Source organism: Emydura macquarii, unplaced genomic scaffold (assembly GCF_026122565.2).
Source record: "Emydura macquarii macquarii isolate MOO-44397 ecotype Brisbane River unplaced genomic scaffold, CSIRO-AGI_Emac_v2 contig_2428, whole genome shotgun sequence".
Taxonomy (NCBI): domain Eukaryota; kingdom Metazoa; phylum Chordata; order Testudines; family Chelidae; genus Emydura; species Emydura macquarii.
This window is the reverse complement of record NW_027132565.1, coordinates 92,191-114,766: the sequence shown is the minus strand read 5'-3', so window position 1 is coordinate 114,766 and position 22,576 is coordinate 92,191. Positions and strand designations below refer to the sequence as shown.

The following is a 22,576-nucleotide window of genomic DNA, read 5'->3' as shown; positions in this document are numbered from 1 at the left end:
TTTATGCCTCAGAGAAAGATGGTTTATGAAAAAGCATGTTTTCACCTGAGAATCCAAGAACTGGGGGGGAAATACTGAATGTGTTATGAGAGCTCTGCACGCATTGGCTGGAAACTGTGATTTTGGAAATGCAGTACATGAAAATATCAAAGACAGGCCTGGTCTACACTTGAAATTAGGTTGATTTAACGATGTCGCTCAGGAGTCTGAATAATCCGCACCCCTGAGTGGTGTAATTCACCTGACCTAAATTCCTGCGTAGCCACGTTGGTAGAAGAATTCTTCCATCAACCTAGCTACCACCTCCAGTGAGTTGGATTAACTATGCTGACGGGAGAATCCCTCCCATCATAAGCATAGGTAGTGCCTATATGGAAGCGCTGTGCCAATGTAGCATTTTAAATGTAGACAAGCCCAGAGGCTGGTTATTGGGTTAACAACAGAAGAAGTGAACAGCGACACGTTAACACAAACAGTCCAGAGTATGAAAATCATGGTTCCAAACTATTGAGCTGATACTTATGTAAGAGCATGCATAGAAAATCAGGGTTGATTCACAAATGACTTGTTACTTCAACAAGGTGCTTAACTGGTAATGAGTAGCATTCCCAGTGAATAATTCGACTAGTTTTAGGGCCATGGTTTGCACTTTATTGCATGGATCTGCAAATGTTCTTCTCAGGGAGACGTTGGTCTTTATATTTGCACCAACATGTTATTTATGGTCATGACATTTTAAATTATGATCCTACATTAAAAAATAGATGTGTAGGTTACAGGGGTGATGTTGGGAAAGGATTCTGATAGAATAACATGAAAAATAGGAATAAATATGTATTGCAAAATCAGGCATCTTTCTACCAGATACTGATCAACAAGGAAAAATCAATGACACAAAGAAATGTAATAAATATTTTGGGAAAAGAAAACACAACTCACCAATTCCCCATCCAGAAAAGCTTGTGATGTGATGGTTGCTAAGCATGTCTTATTCTGCGTGTCTCAATGGAATTTCCCATTCACTCACCTCACATTTATTTCATGTCGCATTTACTGCTGTTATTGGCTCAGTCTTCTACTTGAATGAATAGAGGATAGAGGTTAGTGAAATCCATTCCATGATGGATCTTTAACATCTTGCCAATGTTTTTTCCGTGCTTTTCCTTTCTATCGTACCATTGAACAGTGGAGAAAAGATAGGGGATCAGGTTTGCTCTGTTTCTTTCAAGGGTTAAAAAGCAGCGTACCAGTGATTAGGCAGTTTGCATGGAGCAAAGTACATTTATTTAAGAACAAAAGCCTTACAGAGAAAACAGATCAATAAAGCAATAACAAGTCTGAATACATACTTCTGCTTCCCAGAGGTCTCCCATCAGTCCTACGGAGACCCTGGCAGGTGCTAGCCTTTCCACCCCTTCTGGGGATTAGACCTATTGTTTAAAAGTTCATGTCAGTTTGTTGGATCCAAATGAGGGAGTCTGTTTAAACTCACCCTTTATACCCCAAAATTTGTTCTCAAGCTCCTGAAACAGGTAAAATTAGCCAGTGCCCCTGTCACCAGGGGGCAAAGCCTTCAAAGGCTGGGAATCTGCGTAACTAAGCATAGGGTTTTGCATTAATCTTCCCTAGTGCTTCCAGAGTCCCCAGGAAATCAACCCAGTGATCCTGGACCATACAATTACACATATTGATACAAAGGTCTATGAATATACTATGGGTCAATGTTGTCTGGCCCATCTCAGTATAATAGTCTCTGAAGTTTTCATACGTTCAAGCTCTGGCTCAAGTGTACAGATAACATGTATCAGGTTGAAACAATCTTTCCCAAAGACGCTGAGTGTGTTTGCAATATCTGTCACAACGGTAATATAGGTTTAATTGAGATTCCCTCGGCTGATACAATATGCTTAAAGCAAGATCTGTTGAAAAAGAAATAGTTTTAACTCAGGATTTTCTTTCCTGTAATTTCTGCCATTAAAATACACCATATTCTGTACGTCAGGATAATCCAGTTTGCAGAGAGAGAGCTAGAGGGGTTCTGAAGGAACATGGGAGTCTGACAGGATGATAGAGACTAGGAAATAGGAAGTGAAATGGGACTCTGCAAGAACACTGCACTCCTTATGGGGTCATAAAGACCGTAATTTAGAGGCTAGGATTTTCTGTGTAGAAACATGGGCATCCTCCCAGTGCATGGAAACTAAGGAGGTAGCTAGAAGCAGCTCTTCAGGAAAGTGGCTGTCTTCCAGGGTCATAGAGCCTAGGAAAATGAATGCTAGAAGAGGTTCAGCAAGAATATTGTAATCCTCCAGGGTCATAGAGCCTAGGAAAATGAATGCTAGAAGAGGTTCAGCAAGAATATTGTAATCCTCCAGGGTCATAGAGCCTAGGAAAATGAATGCTAGAAGAGGTTCAGCAAGAATATTGTAATCCTCCAGGGTCATAGAGTCTAGGACAATGGAAGCTAGAAAAGGTTCAGCAAGAATATTGTAATCCTCCAGGGTCATAGAGTCTAGGACAATGGAAGCTAGAAAAGGTTCAGCAAGAATATTGTAATCCTCCAGGGTCATAGAGCCTAGAAAAATGGAAGTTAGAAGAGGTTCAGCAAGAACTTCTAGGATCATACAGACTATGACAACAGAGGCCAGATAATCCAGTTTCTTGGGAGCACAGCTACACATCACCCTCTGGGGACAGTTTTATGTAGGACAACAATACACAAAAGTAAGGGAAAACTCTCTCCCCATTGAAAGAGACCGGTGGGAAAGTGAAAACCAGCTTCTTGTTGCTGAGGTCGTAAAATGACACTTGCCCCAGCTCATAGTCCAGATAGACTCCAAACTCATTGTTGTTCTTCTTGAGGGACACTAAGGTGTTGGAAGGGCTGGTGAGCGCCACGCAGAGATGATCATATTTCTGCAAACCCAAGATCCCTGTGTTGGGTCGAAAGATAATATGTCCCTTCCTCCTTATAGACTCTCTGGCAACACCCACAGTCCAGAGCCTCCCATCCACCTCCACCTCCCAGTAATGTTTCCCGGAGGTGAATCCTTCTCGACCCAGCACACAGGGATCAGTGTCAAATCTCTTAGGACAGTCAGGCATCTCAAGACTTGGTTTTCCAAATCTGGCACCTTTCAGGTCCTCGGAGAGGATGAGTTCAGGACCTGCCGTGTCTGGATCCAGAGTTATGTTCACTGCATGACAGAGAGAGAATCAGAGCATTAGAGGCAGAAATCAGCCTGGGGGAAGGTCGGATAGAATATCAAGTGGTCAGACATTGGTACAATATAATCATCTACAATTGGATGCACTCAATGTGCCGCCAGCAGCAACATCTTTTTCTAGGTGAAAGGTAAGGCTGAACGTTCATACCAGACTCTTAGATGTTAAAGGCTTAGCAGGGATGCTGGAACTATCAATGGCCAATGTTCATAAACTAGGACATTCAGAAGTGAGAATGCAAGCAGTGTACAGGGACTTTTTATATTTGTGTTTTAAAAGCAAGAAACATTGAAAAGGCAGAACATTAAAAGTGATGGTCACTCAAGCCTGGTCTACACTGCTGCCAGCTGTCGAAGGGAGATATGCAAGCTATATACTGTAGCTTGTTTATCTCCTGTCGACTTACTTACGTTGCCATACTGCAGCGTCTCCACTGCTCTGCGTCAACAGGAGACGCCCTCCAGTTGACGGAGCCTTACTCTTTTTGGGGGGATGTATTTATTGCATTGGCCAGAGAGAACTTCTGGGATCGAGTGAAAGGGTCTCCACAGCCCACTCAATCGATCCCCCTGCATCGATCCTTGCAACCTAGGCAGTGCAGACATACCCTCAGATAACCTTAACTCTGCCCCTTCTATCCACTCTTCCATCTTTCCCTTCTTCTATCCCTCCTAGGATCAAGGATTTCTGCCCCTGCTCTTTATGTCTTTAGGGGCTGACACAAGTCCTCAGCCCATAGCCATAAACATGTAGAACTGAACATTGCATCGAGAGGGGAGTTAAGAAAATGTGAACAATAAACCATAATTTTAAAAGTGCATGCATACACAGTTCTGAACTTCACCACACATAATAAATATGCTGCCTCAGCACACCCACCAGTGCTGTACACCTGTGATCTAGACGTAGGAGGTGAGTTTCGATAGACACACTGGCTCCGTGCATGAGGGCACCTGTGCATCCACTGGGCATAGCATCTTTTTAAGTAAGGTGGGATAGTTGACGCAGATATACTGCGACTAATCAGAAATGGACAAAGTATCTCATATCCTGTGGACTCTACCTGGTTCGAAAGAAGAGTTAATGTCATCCAATCATTTTAGATTTTAGCACCCCCTCCTTAGAGGTTTTTAAGAACAGGTTAGACAATGTCTGTCAAGAATGGTCTAAGTATACCCAATCGTGCTTCAGTGAGGTGGGTTGAACTAGATGGCATCTTAAGGGCCCTTCCAGCCCCACATTTTTATGGTTCTATGAGCAATTCTTTGTGGTAACTGATGAGTAGAGCTGGCCAGGAAATGAAAATCTTACCATGTAAAGTTTTTTTTCAGGATGGGAGAGAGGGAAAACTCATAAAACTGAGTTGCCAAAAACTGAAAACTTTTTGAGTTTTCATTTTCCAATAATAAAATAAAATCAATGAAAATGATTGTGTGTGTGTGTGTGTGTGTGAAAATTTTGCAGGGTTTGTGTGCCTTACCTTTGAACTGCTTTAGGGTTTGGGGGTCAAAGGAAAAATCCTGCGTCCTCTGCCTCGGTTCAGGAGAAAGAGCCATTGCAGCCAACACCTTCCCCGCCTCACAGCTAGAGAAGGCAAAACACCCGCACACATTTATTAATCTTCATCTCATTGCTCGCTTCCAGTGGTATCAAAACATCCAGGGGCCCATCTGTTCCTGGACCTGGCATGAGTCTGCAAGTTCTCTCCAGGTTGGGGGAGCGATGGGGAAAGACCCACAAAGGGGGGGCGGTGTGCGGGACCAGTGGAAAAGAGAACTAAACTGGGAATCTGGACACCTGGCTTCCACTCCTTGTTCTACAACTGACCTGTTGTGTGATTAAAGGCAAGTCACTTCCCCTTCCACCTTGTGTCTCGCTTGTCTCATTGGATTATACACTCTCCAGGGCCGGGACTGTCTCTTACTATGTGTGTATGCAATGGGGTCCTGATCTCAGCTGGGCTTATGGGTGCTATGGCAATATAAATAACAGGGAGCCTTTTCACCGCCATTCCCACACAAAGACTCGGCAAAATGTCCATCCCTGTTCCCTTTGGACAGCGGCTTATTCCCTGTCTTCTAGGGGGCATATTTTTAAAGCTTTTCTCTGCAACCGCAAGAACTATAAATTGCCCTTTTTAAAAAGATTTTAATGTAATCACATGACTCCAGGAACGGGGGCTTTAAGAAAAAAACACAAAATATCACCCCCCAAAAACATAAAAGATCACCACCAGATGTGCACTAAATCATGAGTTGGCAACGCCGATTGTATCTTTCAGCCTCCGCCCAAGCCCCTTACCTGCCTCGTGAAGTGCAAGGGGGGCGAGAAGGAGTCACGTACTTGCTCAAGGTGGTTCTGACGTCCTACAAGGGAGAGAGAGAGAAAAGGGAGCTCAGTTCTACATGTCACATATTATGGACACCTCCTGCTTGAGAAGAAGCTCATTTTTTGTCACTACTCCCAGTTGCTAGTAGCTGGTCGATTCAGATCTATGATTTAATCTCTCCATTCCCATTGTTAATTCTCAGAACTCCATTGATTAGGGTTTGGGGCATTGAGAATGTTTTCTCTACAATAGACACTCCCTATTTGTAAATCTTAGGAAGTCATTTACCCACTGAACAGAAACAAAACCATGTGATTGAGGTGTCCAATCACAAGGCACCCAAAGCAAATAACGAACCTGGACTACTCACAGCAACCTCTGCACGAGCAATCCGAGCTCCACGTGCAAATAAAAGGCCCATGTGCACCCTCCAACCTGAGTTTTGGAGTCACTTACAAATTTGGGCCTACAACTGGAGATGCAAAAATTGACAAGCTGGGATGAGGCCTCGGTCAAAATGTGTCTCACAGAGATAAATGCACTAGAACCACGCCCTCCCCCAGGGAGCTGGTCCCTGCTCATTTGGAACTGCGCTGAGATCTGAGGTGATACAGGGACACAGAGGCTAAAATTAATTCACACAAACCTTTAGCCAAATAACTAACAGATAACTAATCGAGCAGACAAAAGCAGAAGAAGATCCAATAGCTGGAAGCTGAAACTGGACAAATTTAGATTGGAAATAAAGTGTTCGTTTTTAAACGTGAGGATAATTAACCATTAGAAGAATTTATTAAGGGTATGGGTAGATTCTCTATCACTAGCAATTTTTTAAATTAAGACTGGACGTGTTTTTCTGGAAATTATGTTCTAGCTGAAACAAGACTTATTTCAGGGAAGTTATGTGGCCTGTGTTATACAGGAGGTCAGACGTCATGCTCACAGTGGTTCCTTGGTATCTATGAATCCATGGAGTTTAAATAACAAACAGATTCATAGACACCGCAAGCCCTATCCGTGGATAATTCATGACTGCAAAAATAGGGGTTATGTTTATAGACCAGGTGCTTCACGTTGAATAATTCCACCAGCTCTGCGTTAACGATGGTTCAAAAATAGCAGAGGTGTTGGGTTCCTTTCCCAACAAAGATACAGAGAAGAAATTAGAACAGTTGGCACAGAAGTAAAAATATCTATGGATAAAGAACAGACAAAGGACTATATGGGAACTATGAAGATCTAAAAAACAACCAACCCAGACAGCAGGAGCACAAAAGGCATTGTTCTTGTAGTCAAGAGGAGACTGCAAAGAGAGAAGGATCAGTCTGAAAGGAATTGAACAAACTTACTGATAATGTTTCTAAATTCTGGATTGCTAGGGAGACATCGGGAGCTGATTTTCCTTTTATCGGTGAAATCCTAGCAATCATCCAAGCAATTATCCCATCATTCTAACTCTGATAAGATAAATAACACAGGACACAGCAAATATGTAGAGATTTTTTAAATGTGTTGCAGATCCCCCATTTAGTTACTTGATTTGCTACTGGAAGTTTTTAGTATAATATGTTTCACTCACTAGCAATGTCCTACCTTGCCCTGCTCAGCAGCTGCCTTGGTGGGAGCTGTAACATGGGCTCTTCGTGCAGATCACACAGGTGAGTTGTTGGCCTCGCTTCAGAGAACAAAGCAAATCCCCTCCTGGTTTTTCTCACACACTCTCTCTGCTTCTGGCTCTTTGGCCGATTGCAAAAAGAATGATCTGCCCAGCTCTACGGCATTCGGCCAGGTTTTTCTGCACCAAGGACAGAAGATGTTTCTAGGTAAATTTTCCAAGCACTGGGTGGTGCAGGAGCAGCAAATGTTGTGTCCTTGATTTGCGAACACTGGATCTTATATACAAATCACGAGGATGGAACAAGCAGCCTTCTATTGGCGGGTTTCGGATGGATTCTCAGAAGCCACTGTTCCTTCTGTGTAAAAGAGAGACGATCAGCTGCAATCTCCTGGTCACAGACATGGCCTGAGTCTTACCCAGCAACTGGGTGTTTTCTTCCCTAAAAGCATTTTGGGCATGTTGTTTTTGTGTTTGCTGCTGCGTTTCCTTTAGGCTGCATTGTGTAATTTTGTCAGACAACCAGCTCCTGGGAGGCTTGGGGGAGAAACGACTGAAAAGTGTATCTGAAGAGTCAAATCTCCCCCCCGCTGCAACACCTCTGAAATTAACAAAGATCCACTAGGGATGAATCTGAACCGGCTGAGGGTATGTCTACACTGCAGCTGCAGGTTTCAGTTCCAGCTCACGCAAACCCATGCTGGCTCTGATTAAGCCAGCAGGCTAAAAGTAGCAATGATGCCAGGATAGGCTAGCCGGCCAAAGTACTTACCCAGGATTTCAGATGGGGTTGTGCTTGAGACAGACAGCCCATCCTGCTGCCCACAAAGTCATAGCTACGCTGCTCTAACAGGGGTACCATGCAGAGACGACCCAGGCCTGCCGATAGTGGGAGAGGGCAGAGTGTGAGAAGCCAGCTTCAGCTGTGTTACAGGGACCAATAGAAAACCTCTTCCTCCACTGGAAAATGGAGAGAGGTTCTTTTAAAAATTCCCCTTCCCCATTCCTGCTGTTCTCTGTGGTCTGGGTGCTGTCAGCTAAAAAGATTTTTCCTTGGGGAGAAGAACATTTTACAAACTCAGTGTTATTATTATTGGTTAAAGTGTTGCTTGGATTTCGAACCCGGCTGTTGATTCACGTACCAAGGCCTTTCCACAGCCCGCGTTGGAACGCGATCTAAAAGTGGAATGTCTTTTTCACTTCCTTGTTCCTAGGAGCGGGCTGAGCTTTTAAAAACAAATTGGTGTTTCTCTCCCTGCAACCATCCAGGGGTTGTAAAGATTCATTTATCTGGAGGCTCTAAAATAATGGATCAGACCCTGTTCTTGTTTACATCTATATAAATCCAGAATGACTCCTCTGAGTCCACTGGTGTTACTCCAATGTTTTGTCAAAGTTCATGAGATCAGAATGGGGCCTACATCTTCCTCTATGCCAGGAAGGATGGGAGGACTTGGAAGTGGCTGGGTAAAGAGACTGGGATGGGCAGTCCAGAGGGAGACTGGGCCTTGGTTTGAGAAGCCTGATGAGTGGATGCTGAGACTGGCTTAGGTGAGGAAAATAGAGACTGAGACTAGCTTAAATGAGGGAAAGACTGGAAATGTCTAGGTGAGGAGAATGGGGTGGGGGAAGACTGGGGGAGGGACAGGCTGGAGGCAATGGAATAGAATGAGGCAGGGGCTGCCTGTGGAAGCAAACACTATGTGATCATTAAAGACTGTATCACAGTGCATATACTCCCGCGGGGAAAATTAAGGTGACTGTGCAGCCTTAACTGGCCAAGCGAGCTGAGGGCTGGACCTATGCGTAACTCCACGGCGTTTCTCTGCTTGGCTGTGTGTAAAGTGAGGACTTTAGAAAACAACAACTGGTCAATTGCAAAATTTTGAGGCACCTTCTAGGCACCGGTGGGCAGAACCTGCCTCTAATGATTTTCGTGAAAATCGGCTAAGCCTGATTTCCATTCAAAGCACCATTTGGTCACCCAGGACGACAGGGGTGAAGCAGTGATTTTAGGGTTCGGGCTAGCGGGGCCTTCACCCCACTTCAGCCAGCTCATCCTCAGCCAGGCTCCTGGCACCCAGGGCAGCATCCTTGGGCTTTTTGCCCTCACTTCAGCCAGCTGGGACTGCCCCCCCCGAGTTCTGGTCAGACTGGAATTGTCAGAAAGGCCGAGGGGAGTTGGGTGCCTGCCTCTCCCGGCCTAGCTCCCTTAAGGTCCTTGGAAATTTCCACACTTAATCCTCCCCTGTCAAGGGAGGAAAGTTAGAGGCTCACATGCTCTGCTGCTTTTGTAGGCCACACTGCACACCACGCCTGGCCCCTTGTCTCCATTCCAGCCTCTCAGCATGGCCCATTCCTCCAATTCTGGCCAACCCCGCCTCACTTGAACTCCGGCCAGCCATCCTCCCACCCATCCCCTTACCCCCATGCCAGTCAGCTTCCCCAGCAGCTGGGCCCTTCAACCCCATGTTAGCCTGATCCCCCAACTGCTGGATCCCTCACCCCCACTCTAGCCAGCCCCCCAAGTGGGCTCATCAACCCCCCTTAATATAGCCACTCCCGCCTTCCCCAGCTGGACCAGTCGCCACCGCCCCCCTCTGGCCAGCCCCTTCCCCAGCTGGCTGAGAGCTTCCCAGCCACCCTCTCCACAGCTGGGTTCTCATCCACACCCTGGCCAGGCACCTCAACCACACTCTAGACAGCAACTGACAATCAGTGGGGCAAGGGGAAGGTGGTGAGGGCCAGGAGGGAAGGGTGACATCTGATGAGGAGCCTGGGTGCTGGGGGAGAACTGGGACTGGCTGTTCTATGGGGTGTGGGAGTGATGGGGAGTGTGTGTGAAGAAGGGACTTGTGGGGAGGGGGGAGTGGAGTTTGATGATAGAGGAGAAGCAGGGAGCTGAGGGGGGAAAGTGAAGCTGGTGGTGGGGGCAGGTGAAGGCTGAGCAATTGTATCTATGGCCTTATCACACAGCTGGATGCAAAAGCCCCTGGGTGAATTCTCTGGTCTGTGCAATGCAGAAAGCTGATGAGGCAACATGATCTAATGGTTCCTTCGGCCTTTCAAATCTAGGAATCTATGTTGGTAACAGGGCAGGGCAAAAAGTCCCTCTCCCAATTTTTTGCCCCCTAGGGAAGACTTGGGTTTTCATTGCAAGAAATTTTTTTTGTAAGCCGTGTCTGCTTTCCTCGGCAACGTGCCCAGGAAAACAAACCCTGAATGTGTTCACTTGAAGCTGAACATTTTCAGGGGAAAACCAAACGTTGCAGGGTTTTCAGTGGCTGAAACTTTTTCATTTTTGGATGAAGAGTCAAACTTTTTGCTCAGAAACTTTTGCCCTCACCCCAATATTCCGCCCAGCGATCCTCGCCAAGTTTGCTTGGTTCCCCATCGGTGCTAGAGTCAGAGTCCTGTCTGGTGAATCTAGGAACTGGAGTTATGTCCCCATCCTGCAAAAGCCCAGCAATACAGATGTGGGGAAGGGAAGCACAAGAGAAAATACGTGTATTTAAAAATATGGATTTTATTCAGACTTAGTAAACATGAATCCTAAAATGAAGACAAGTTGGCTTTGGACTTGGAACATTTGTGCGAGCAGCAAGGACAAAAGAGAATTCTGCCACTTGATCTCACCAAAGCAGGGAAAACATGGGACTCACGACAGGGCCAGGTGCCACCCAGACCCATGAGAGACAGTCTTTGCCCCAGCTGAGACCTGGGCCCCATCGTGCCAGGCACTGCCCAGACACACAGTGAGAGACAGTCCCTGCTCCAAAGAATTTATATTCTCCCTCATCCTTTTTTCCTCCTACACATTTTCCTTTCATATTTCCTTCTACAAACATCCTTTTCCGTCACTCTTTGTTTCCCCACTTCTAATCTCTCCCCTTATAAAAGATGCCCTCCCCTCCGTCTGAGGGACGGATTTTGTCCCCACCCTCTGACTCCTATATACTGCAACTGTCTGGACCATGAATGGTCTGCAAGCGTTAGAGACACTGTGGGCTCTCTCTGAGCTCCAGCTGGAGCTGTGGATGGCTTGGGTGCCCAGATACTGCTGTGGTTAAAAGAAGCTGGGTAGGACAGACTACATTTCCACCAGCAGGCTGCACTGAGATGCTACAGCACATATGTCAGAGCTAGATCCTGGGGGAAGAGGGATACTGCATCTCGGGGTTCAGTGACACATTCTGACCTTGGAGCTTTTGTCCGCCACCCAGCAGAATGGGAAGAGACTCTCAGCAAAAGTGCCTGCTACGAAAGTGAAGATCTGAGTCTTGTTCTCAGTGTTGAGAAATGCCACCAGCCCCTTTTCGTAGTCCAGGGTGACCCTGATCTTCCTGGGTCTCCTATCCAGAGGCAGGCTGGTCCAAGGAGAAGTGAGAGCCACGTACTGAATTGCGTTCAGCTGCCCCACCGCCCAGATCCCCTCCTCTGGTTCCAGGCTGACCCCTCCCTTTCGCCTCACAGACTCTTTGGCGACCCCCACAGCCCAGCCACTCCCCTCCACCTCCACCTCCCAGCAATGTCTCCCTGAGATGAATCCCTCACAGCCCAGCACGCAGGGAACGGGATCAAATCTCCTAGGGTTGCTCGGCATGTCCTGCCATGCATGTCCCCATCTCACGCTTTTCCGATCCTCAGACAGGACGAGCTGGGGATGAGCCGTGTCTGGATCCAGAGTCACATTCGCTGGGGGGCAGAGGGAGAATCAGAGCGTTAGAGGCAGATCTCAGCCCTGGGAGGAGGGTTTGATCAGGTCAGTGACAGAATCTGCCCCAGCTGGAGAGTGAATCAGAAAATCCAGTCTCTTACAGGGAGATCAGACAGTGCCTGTTTGATGCTACAGACAGAAGAGCCTGAGTAGCATCATTGTGACATCATTTGCTGACTCATTTCAACCAATGGGATTGCAAATGAACTGGAGGGAGTGAATGATGACTGGCTGAATTACCTCTGGGTTGTTTTTTTTTTTTTGCCTGGGTATAATACAGTACTCAATTATGCCATCGGTTCCCAAAATTTACCTTTGTCCACCTGCTTTCCAGATTGAGTCACTCCTGGGAGAAAAAGTGAAACACTTTCAGTATAGCTGTTGTCAACTTTACCAAGACATTTCTGTTTTTAACAAACATAACTGCAGATTAACTGTATATAAAAGAGGGCTGATGTAAATGCAAAGAAATCCACAGAGCTCTTTCTACTGAGACAGCATTAACAAAGCAAAACAGTATTTAGGATTACTTGATTTTTCTGATACCCTGACCCCTGCCAAGAGGAAGGCAGAATGAACTAGTGGTAAGAGCAAGGGATTGGCGTTTGGGAGTCCTGCATGCTATTTCTCTCTCTGTTACTGACTTACTGTGTGACCTTGGGAAAGTCACTTCTAGAACTGGTTGGAAATTTTTCCTTGAAATAGTTTTCTGTCAGAAAACTCCATTTTGAGTAAATTGAACTTTCTCACAAAATTGTATTGATTTCGGGGAAATTTTATTTTTTGGGGGGGAAAATAGAGGGGTTGGAAATGTCCCATTTCAACATTTTCAGGGGAAAAAAGTTTAGATGTTTTTATTTTGAAATTACTTCTTGTTCCAAAATGTTCTTCATTTTATATTAAAAAATGGTGCCAAAATCAAAATGAAACATTTCATATTTATTGAAACAAAACACTCCAACTGACTGAAAATGAATATTTTTTTCTGGAATTTTGTTTTTAAAAATTGCTTTGGATTCAGAGTCATTTCCCCGCCCTGTAACTGTATTCCCCCCATTAGCTCCAGAAATTTACCTTTTTCCAACTTTGGTTCAGATGACAGAGTCTCTAGAAGGGAAGGGAGAAAAAAGTGGAAGAGGTGAAATCTCAGCTGTTCTCATTCATTCCTATTGTAGATTGTAAGCTCTTTGGAGTAGAGTCCAAAATTGGCCGTCTGACCTCCTGCATAACCCAGGCCAGAGAATTTCACCCAATCATGCTGCATGAAGTCAATAATTTCTGGGTAAACCAGTATGTGCATCTTTGGAAAGAGACACCCAGTCTTGATTTAAAAATCTTCCAAGAGATGGAGAACCCACAATGTCCATAGGTAATTGCCTCAGTGATTAATTATCATTGTTAAAAATGTGGGCCTTATTTCCCGGCTGAATTTGTCTAGCTTCAATTTGCAGCCATTGAATCTCGTTCTGCCTTTGCTGGATGAAAGGCTCTGCTCTCAGAAATCTTCACCCCATGAAGATAGTCAGAGAGCAACTGAGGCTGTACCATGATGAAGGGCAGAATTCTGTCCTCAGAATCCCTGGGGTAATTATTATTGACCTCTGGGGATGTGGGCTGTAAGAATCAGTGTTCGCTACTGTTTGGCTTGGTCGTGCTCAGAAGACAAAGCTGAAAAGCTGTGGCAGCAGGCAAAGGGCTTTGGAAATTGGATCCGGAGTGAGTTCTCTTTCCTTTGCAGAGCTCCCTCACAGACATAGTGTTCTACCCTCCCTGGGAAGTGGCTTGTTTTATACAAGCTTTTATGGGCTGATCACAACTGGAGACAGATAGGGTCCGTTGCACCCTGTGCACATGGAACTAGCCTCTCCTCTCAGAGTCAGAAACATCCTCCCTCTAGTGGTGACTAGAGGCACACCGCATACTCCTGCCCCACTAGAACGGGTCAAAAACTTTCCATCAAAATTACTTTTCAATGGAAAATTGGGTTTTCGAGCACATGAAAGTTTTCACAAAAAGTGGCAATAGAAATTTTCAATTTGTTGAAAATCTGAATATCCGAAAATATTTTGGCCAAAAATACTGCTCTGGTGCCTCATGGGAATTGTAATTTGGTTTGCTCATGTTCCTGTTATCCTTTATGTGATAGGCTCTTGAACTAGACTACATCTCCCAGGATGCACCACAGCCAGGGACGTCATGACACATCACATCCCTTCCCCAAGAGGAAGTCTGCTCAGGAAACCCAGCCCATGGGGAGAATGAGAGCCTGTGGCATCCAAACTACACCTTCCATGAAACACTGCAGCAATATTTCCAAAGTTAAATATTTTTTTATTCGACTGATATATTTCTTTGATTTTTTTTGTATGAAAAAATCAACATTTTTTCAGGGCAAATGTTGCATACATTTTTGCTTTTGTTGAAAATTTCCATGGGAGGAGAAAAAAAACCCAACAACGATATCTGCCCCCGCTCTGCTCCCTAACTGTCTGTGCTGGGATCCAGGCATTGTTGCAGACAGATAATTGCTTGGAAGGGGAAATAATCCAGATAAGATGGGGGACATGGGGTTCCCAGGCTCCTACAATCTAGTGAATTTTGGCATCTGTACAGTGCTTTGCAAACTACTAACTGCTTGGGCTTCAATTTTCAAAGTAGCTTAGGGGAGCTGGGTGCCTCTTGCATATTGGGACTGGGCATCTAACTCCCATAGGAAAAAAAAATACTGGAAAATTTGTCTTAAGCATCACTTCCTCCCCTTTGCCCCTGCTGAGTCAGGAAAGTTATTATCCCTATGTACAGATGAGGCAGGAAAGAGAAGTGATCCAATCCTCAGATGGAGGCTTTGTCAGAGGCAGGTTGAAACCACAGCAGCCCCTGTTTAATCCCAGACTCGGTCCACTAGACCATGCTGCATCTCATGTTGTGCTGACCTTCTTTTGTGACTAGCTGCTCGACAGAAAAGTTTCTCGGCCAACTGGCAGGAAGTTCTGGTTACCTCCAGAGCGAGCCTGTAGCTGTTTTGGAAGCCCAACCCCACGTGGTGTCCTTGCAAAACGGGAGAGACGTGTGGCCAGGGTTCTCATGGGTTTCTACAAGGGAGACCATGAATAACCTGTAAGCTAGTGACATGACTCCGAGCTCTCTGGAGGACTCTTTTCATCTCATATGTGTGTACAATAGCTAGAGCAATTAGACCTTGATCCCTGACTGGGGCCTATACAAGTACATCATGGCAAAGAACGGTCCCAGAGTGTGTTACCTTTGAATTTACTCAGCGCGTTCTCCAGAAATGTGTGCTTTTGAGAGAATTCCTTGACTCTCCTTTTCAGTTCCAGAGAATGGGATGCTGGATTCTGAAACCTCTCCGTCTCACATCTAGAGAGAAAAATGGCCTGTTATTTGTTGTTAACTGATTTCAACAAGAGTAACAACTACAGTAAAAATGCAGTGTGGAGGAAAAGAATTCTGGAGACTTTTTTTGATTTAAAAAATCCCTTTTTTTCTAAATCTGAAATTCTTTAAATTCTTTAACCCCTCTTCCCCCACCCCAAAACAACCTTTTTTTCTAAAGTGAATTTAATTCTAATCAAAGATGATACATTGAACAGCCCAGAGAGACATAGGTTCAGATCCATAACTGATGTTAATTGACTTTGTTCCATTAACGACACTGAAGTAATGCTCATTTTTACTAGCTGGAGATTGACTTCGATAGAGACCCATGGATTTCCACCAGCTGCAGATCTGCCTCCATTGACTGCAATACAGCCACGACCAACATACGCCAGAAGGTGGGGGAGGGAGGTCTGGCTGAAATGCCTTTAATAGAGCTACGGCTGATTTATACCAGCTGGGAATCTCACGCCAATGAGGATTTCCTGATTTACACTAGTGGAGAATCTGGCTTTTCAATTCCCCAATGATCCACAGAATTGACTCAGTGACGTTGCAAGCTTCCTCATCCCACCAGGGTCTCTCACCTATGTCATGGGGAGAAGGAGGAGCCTCTGCCAAAATGACAGGACCGTTCCTTCTCCATGATCCATTCAGTCCTTGGCCCCACTGCTGGAATTGTTGACAATGGGGGAACAATGGGCTTTTGTGATGGGGGAACGTCCCTCCCAGCAGGAGGATGAGTGAGATCCACTGACCCCTTTCCAACAGGAGGGAGGAGTCATGCATTTATGTGGATAAACATGACACTTTGTCTCACAGCACATTTTAAATTCATTGGGATGTGTACCGATTGACATGTACAATTCCTTTGTTTTCTGCAACCCTGAGCAGGGAGACTGTGCTTCGGGATTAAAAAGGCACTGAACAGTCCTTAGACGGAAACGAATTGACATCATCACTAACCCAGGAGGAGTTTGGAATGATTGACTGGGAAGTTACTATGGTGATGGGCAGCAGACAATACCCCTAGGTAGATATTGGTAGGTAGTTAGCCGCCTGCTAGCTAGCTAGCCAGACTCAGAATTCTGGGGTGGAAGGGAGATTAGGAGCTTCCACTGAGATTGTCCCATACTCTTCCCGGCTAGACTCTGAGAAGACATGTCCTTTACCCAACACCTGCACCTGTGAGGGGGAGTGAGAGGAGCCATGTACCTGTTCAAGGTGCTTCTGATGTCCTAGAGGGGAGAAAGAGAGAGAGAGGGGAGCTCAGTTCCACACACCATATACTGACGATCGTTCTTGCTCTGAGGCACCTAACTTGCTTATTTGAAAATCCCTATCTGTATCTTTAGGTGCCTAAATACCTCTGAAAATCCGACCCCATGACACTAAGGATCCTGAGCCTCTTTAAAAGTCTATGAGATTTAGGGTAAAAAATGCCTGAGGGACTTTTGAAAATGGGACATAGGTAACAAAAGTCCTTTGAGGATCTGGATTTAACGCCCACTGAAATTCATGGGAGTGGAGTCACGTAAATACCTTTGAGGATCCAGACCTTAAGTCCCTTTTAAAAATTTTACTCCCAGGTCCCTTAGCTGGAAGGCAGCACCAGACTCATAAATCTGTATATGTATAAACCTTACAGCCACAAGAGGGGGAAAAAGACACATCATGTAAGCATGAGTTACACATGGTATCTCAACAAGTCAGCATACAATTGCGGGCTAATCTGCCAGTGGGAACTCTTGACACATGTCTAGTTCCCCTTATGACACATGACTCATTCCAACCCACAAAAGTAAAGCATGCAAATTAGCTGGTCAGAAAGGGAGATGATTGGTTGAGTTCACTCCGATGGTCACAACGGTTCACGTAAGCGTGACCTGAGCTATTGACTTAGCCATTTTTCTGGTCTATTAATCTTAACAATGACAGATGTAGATTCTGTGGGTTAGAATAGTAGAAATGTGGGGCTGGAAGGGACCTCAGGAGGTCATCTAGTCCAACCCCCCACAATGAGGCAGGACCAAGTAAACCTAGATCATCCCTGACCGGTGTTTGTCCAGCCTGTTCTTACAAACCGCCAGTGATGTGGATTCCATAACCAACTTTGGAAGCCCATCCCGGAGATTAACTACCCTTAGAGTTGGAAAGTTTTTCCTAATATCCAACTTAAATCTTACTTGCTGTTGATTAAACCCATTTATTCCTTGTCCTACCTTCAGTGGACATGGCAAACACTTGGTAACAGTCCTTAGCATATTTCAACGTATCCCTCCCAGTTTCCTTTTCTCAAGAACAAACGTGTCTGGTTTTTTTTTTAACCTTTCCTCCTAAGTCAAGTTTTCTAAACCTTTTATCGTTTTTGTTACTCTCCTCTGGACCCTCTCCAATATCTCACAGTCCAAAACTGAAGGCCACTTCACTGCTTCTTGGATTGTCCATTACTTGCAACCTTTAAATCCAGATTGGGCGTCTTTCTAAAAAAACACACTCTAAGTCAGCCAAGATTGTGAGCTTGATACAGGAATTGCTGGGTGAAATTCTCTGGCCTGTAATGAAGGAGGTCAGACAAGCTTATCCGAATGATCCCTCCTGGGCATAAAATCTATGAAATCTATGGGGAAACTCATGTGTTTAAAAGTGTTTTGTTGGATCAGGGAAACACAGTGCTGAGCATCTTGTTCCAACAGGACCTTAATGAGTAAAATAATGTATGTTCCTACAGTGCAGTATACTGTGAAATTGGATTCCAATAGCAAACAGCCATGCACATCTGAACTAAGGGCTCTGGGGTACCTCTCACACAACCTCACCTGTAGGAATTCACTTGCTGGCTGCCGGCTCTTCTCCTCTATCTCACTGATCAGGGTGCTGAGACGAGATATCTCCTGTGTGAGCCTGGCAGTGTATTCGTCTTGCCTCTTCAGTATCTCCTTGTCCAGCATTTCCAGCTGGGCCAAGAGGAGCAATTCTTTCTCCTCTAGAAACTCATGGAGTATCTCAAATTCCAACAGAATCTTCTTCCTCTCGGTCTCCGTCTGTTGCTGTGATGAACAGGTACAAGCGGGGAAAGGCTGGGTCAGGGGCGTGGAGAGAAATATGTGACAGTCCATAACAAGTAACATTTTCAAAGGAGTCTGGGATGTTCTGGGGGTTCACCCAGCCCTAACCCTGGGGGTCTCTGTGCTTTGCAGCCATGGTTCAGAGCCCTGACACAAGCAGCCTACGCAGAGCACAAAGGCCTCACCCTGGCTTCCAACCACCCTGGTTACTCCTTGTAGGGTGAAACCAACAACCCTTCCAATCCTGAGTCTCTCTCAAACCATCTCCCCGCGCAAGAATGATCAAGTACGCTGCCTCCACAGAGACAGAATACACACCAGCCTGTAGGTTAGCTGACAATTTCACCCTTTAGTTTAATATTCAGCACTGAGATGGTTTTGTAATGCAACGAGAGATGTAATGTTAAGCAAAGAACTGAAACTTAAGCACCAATGAGAAGGGCTGGAAGAGACCAAGCTGGCTATAACAAAACAAAACAGGCTTTTAATATCTAAAACTTAATTTCAGCACGTCACACTCTTTGCTAAACAGGTTTCTCACTCACATTAAGGGCAAGTCTATACTTAAAAGTTTGCACCGATGCAGCTGCGTCACTATAGGGCTTTCATGAAAATGCTTTAAGCTAACGGGAGAGGCTGCATGTGCCTGAGACCCGCTCTACAAAATAACATCCTCCATGCAAAGTCCCACCACATATAGGGTGTGATTCTGTAGAGTGTATATTTCTATATGCAACCTGCAAAGGAACCCTAAAAGTAGCATCTGGCCCACAGCCCTGAAAAGGTAGGAACACTATCCAACACCCTCCTGCATTCTCCACTTTGGCCATCTTGGAACCATGACAAAATTTACTTTATGGACGCAAATAAGTGATAATCCATTATGGAGCATCACACATTACTCTGTTCAACTCCAGTGGCACCCAAAATAACAACATAGGTTCATTTGCTGAGGAGTAAATACCAGCATCTCCTGGCTTGTCATTTCCCCATTCAGTTTCAGCGCAGCAATGTCTTTCATCTCCTTCCTCAGTATCTCCAGACGACTCTGAATTTGTTCCTAGAGCAAAGAAAAGTTGCTTGCACTTGAGGGTATTTTTACGAGTTATTTATAGGTTGACAATTATTAACTCAGTGATAAAACTTACAGAATCACTCACAAGCTTTGCCCTTCAAAATGTACATACACATCACAATTATATATGAAGAAAGATATGAACTTTGCTAGGCAAAGCAGATTAAGTCACCCTGGATAGAAGAAAAAGGTACATCTGTCAGCCATGCATTCAATAGCAAAACAACAAATATTATATACAAGCATTAGACATACAGAAAGTTCAGCCAAGCTGCATGCTCCAGTCAAGATAAACAGACCAGAATATTAAGATCTAGAGAGCTTAGTGTAACTATAGGATGGGAGTATTAAAATCCCAGTTGAGAATGAGAGTAAATATTGCAGTTGATCCTGTATTTACACAAAAAAACGTGATGACATTTCACATGAAAAGAATTTTAAAATGAACTTTCACAGACATCTACATGAGTTCCAGGTAGAACGCCTTCTCCCCGCTGCCAGTTTAAATAAATAATAAAAAAAGATTTCTTATCAAAATTAAAACTTATGGGTGAGATTCTGCATAGTGCCTCTTGGAGATATAGCACAGACCTTCCGGCCCAGGGAGTGATAGCTCTATAATGATAAGCAAGGAATCACTGCAAGATCAGGTCGTAAGGTGTAAAATCAGCAGTTGTCTCTTAGGTGACTTGTCTCTAGCAACAGCCAGAAAGCGACACACATTTAAGATCCTTTCCATAGCTCCTCGTTAGCAGGTGATGGCCTTCCCTTATCTGTCCCTGATGCAAAATAAATAAACTCCCAGGCAAAAGACTTTGCTAAGGTGAAGTTCAAGTTAAGAGCACATGCTGGTAACTTATTAAACATAAAAAAGAAGCACACTGCAGAAGAACTACACATGTCGTTAACAACCAATAAACGTACATGAAATGAGATCTGGCCAAAAAATGACTCTTTTTCTCCTTGTGGAAAATTTTCATTAAAAAAAAACCAAAAAAAGAAAAAAAATCTTGTATTTTTTGGACAAAAACGGAAATATTTTTGAACAAAACCTTTTTTGCCCCCCCGATGAAAAACCCAGCCTTCTTGTGGAAAGCAGACACTTTCCATGAACACTTGCATTCAGTCGAAAACTCAGCTTCCCTTCTAGGGAGGTGAAGGAGGCGTGGGATCCAGAGATCTCCTCTAAAACGTACCAGGGGCTGTTTTAGTCCAGAAGCACAAGGGCTATTCAAAGTTTAAAGCTGCCACTGCCCCTGCTTCCCTGGGTCTGGACCTGTACTTCCGGCTGCACAGAACATTTCATGCAGTGAGGTGTAGTAATATCAGCCAGTTTTGCTAGACAGGGAGCCCCTCCTACCTTGTAGTCCTGGAAAGCCTCCTCTATCGGGACCACAGCGTGAGCTCTGTGCTCCTTCGATCTGTCACACACCACACAGATGGGAGACTGATCCTCTCGACAGAAGAGTTTCAGGGCCTCCTGGTGTTTCTCACAAGCTCTACCCGCTCCGGTGTCCTTTGCTGATTGCAAATGCAGCTGTTTGGCTATTTCTACCACGTTCGCCAGCTGTCTGTTTGGCCTGAGGTTCCTCTGGGAAAAGATAGATCTGCACTCAGGGCAGGAGACCTTTGTGTCCGAGCTCCCCCAGCACCGGGTGATGCAGGTGTGGCAGAAATTGTGCCCGCACTCCAGAGTCACCGGGTCTTTGAAATAATCCAGGCAGATGGAACAAGAGGCTTCATCCTGGAGGCTTTGTGCTGCCTTCGCAGCAGCCATGGCTCGCCCTGGGCAGGAGAGCAGTTTAATTTCACTTCCCTGTTCCTGGCAATGCGCTGCTGACTCTTGAACGAGAAATGGGAGTTTCTCTTCCTGCACCAACACGTTATGTGGGGTGAGTCACGCAGCTCAGAACTGCAGCTGCCTGTGACAGCTTGTCTCTGTCACCAGGAGACGTTGGCCCCGTCAAAGATATTACCTCACCCGCCTTGTCTCTGCAAAATAAAGGTCCAGACAGGTGTAAACTTTAGGGCAGAGCCCAGCTGATGATATAACCAGGAGAACAGGAGTGCAAAAGGGACAGAGCGTGATGCAATGTTGCCGGAGCACAACTGGTTTATCTGGAGGACCCAACGGAGCTGGGGCAGGAGCGATCACTGGGGTCAGAAAGTCCCAGCGGCAGGAAGTGTGCTGTAACTCTGTGGTGGGGTCTTGGTGCCGGCTCTCCTCACTGTCGCCTGAGTTGCTGTCTTGGGGGCAGAAAAATAGGTTAAACTTGGCAGCAAGTTCCCCCTACCCAGAGAGCAGGGAAGACAGGAAGACTGCTCCCTTCCTGTGTCTTTGGGCTAAAGCCCATCACAGGGAGGGAGGCGTAAGCAGGTCACAAGCAGGGAAGATGGCTCCCTCCCTATGTCCTGGGCGAAGGCAGGTCTGTTTCCCTATGATGATCTATTTCTAGGACAACTCAAGGTTGAAAGTCCAGGGAGCTGCACGGGCTGGGTTTGGGGAGAGCTTTATAACGACACAAACCAAAGGGAACATTTTCAGTCTGAAGCAAAACACAAGGAAATAAAGGAACTCGGGCTCATTCAGCAGCTCTGGTGGCATCTGTTTTTCTTCTCAATGACAGTCAATCCACTCTAATTTCAATAAAACCTGAAAATGAAACAGATCCAGGTCACTTATACTTGGCGGGGGGAGGGGGGAATGAAGTGAGGGAGACTGGTTATTGAAAGGAAAGAACCGGCTCTTTCAAAGCAAAAATTACACAAGCGATTGAAAATATTTTTTTCCTGCACTCAGGAAAAAAAAACCCAGACTCATTTAAAGATTCTGAAGACAGAAAGGACCGGGAGCTTCTGGAATATAAACTGATTGGAGCAAGGAGACACCAGGAGCATCTGGTAGGTACCTGTGGATGTAAAGCAGCAGGCACATGCCTGGTAGAATTTGTTTCTCTTTCATTTTCGTAAGTGTCTCTGTGATCGTGCGTCACTGATTCAGGACAAAGGGAAACATGTCGGTTGCCTTGGTTTAGTAAACTGTGATTGTGAACTGGAGCAGGTCAGAAAACTTCCAAAATTGTGATGAAAACTACAAACACAAAACCAACCTAAAACACCAGCTGGTTTATGTTTACCTCTCCCCCTTTAT

The 22,576-nt window shown here is 45.3% G+C and overlaps 1 protein-coding gene and 1 pseudogene across 1 annotated transcript; one reads left to right on the top strand and one right to left on the bottom strand.

The window, feature by feature from the left end:
• The window catches only part of LOC137162545 (zinc finger protein 208-like), a 220,664-nt pseudogene that overhangs the window by 133,616 nt on the left and 64,472 nt on the right, over window positions 1–22,576 (top strand).
• Window positions 1,856–21,287, bottom strand: LOC137162525 (zinc finger protein RFP-like). The gene is made up of 13 exons (XM_067562411.1): window positions 20,786–21,287; window positions 19,315–19,410; window positions 18,102–18,332; window positions 16,498–16,520; window positions 15,149–15,264; window positions 12,961–12,993; window positions 12,200–12,232; window positions 11,368–11,864; window positions 10,516–10,621; window positions 7,148–7,191; window positions 5,527–5,591; window positions 4,706–4,809; window positions 1,856–3,197 (listed from the first exon to the last, which is right to left on the bottom strand). The coding sequence occupies exons 1-13, from the start codon at window positions 21,200–21,202 to the stop codon at window positions 2,674–2,676; spliced, it is 2,289 nt and encodes a 762-aa protein (XP_067418512.1). The 5' UTR covers window positions 21,203–21,287; the 3' UTR covers window positions 1,856–2,673.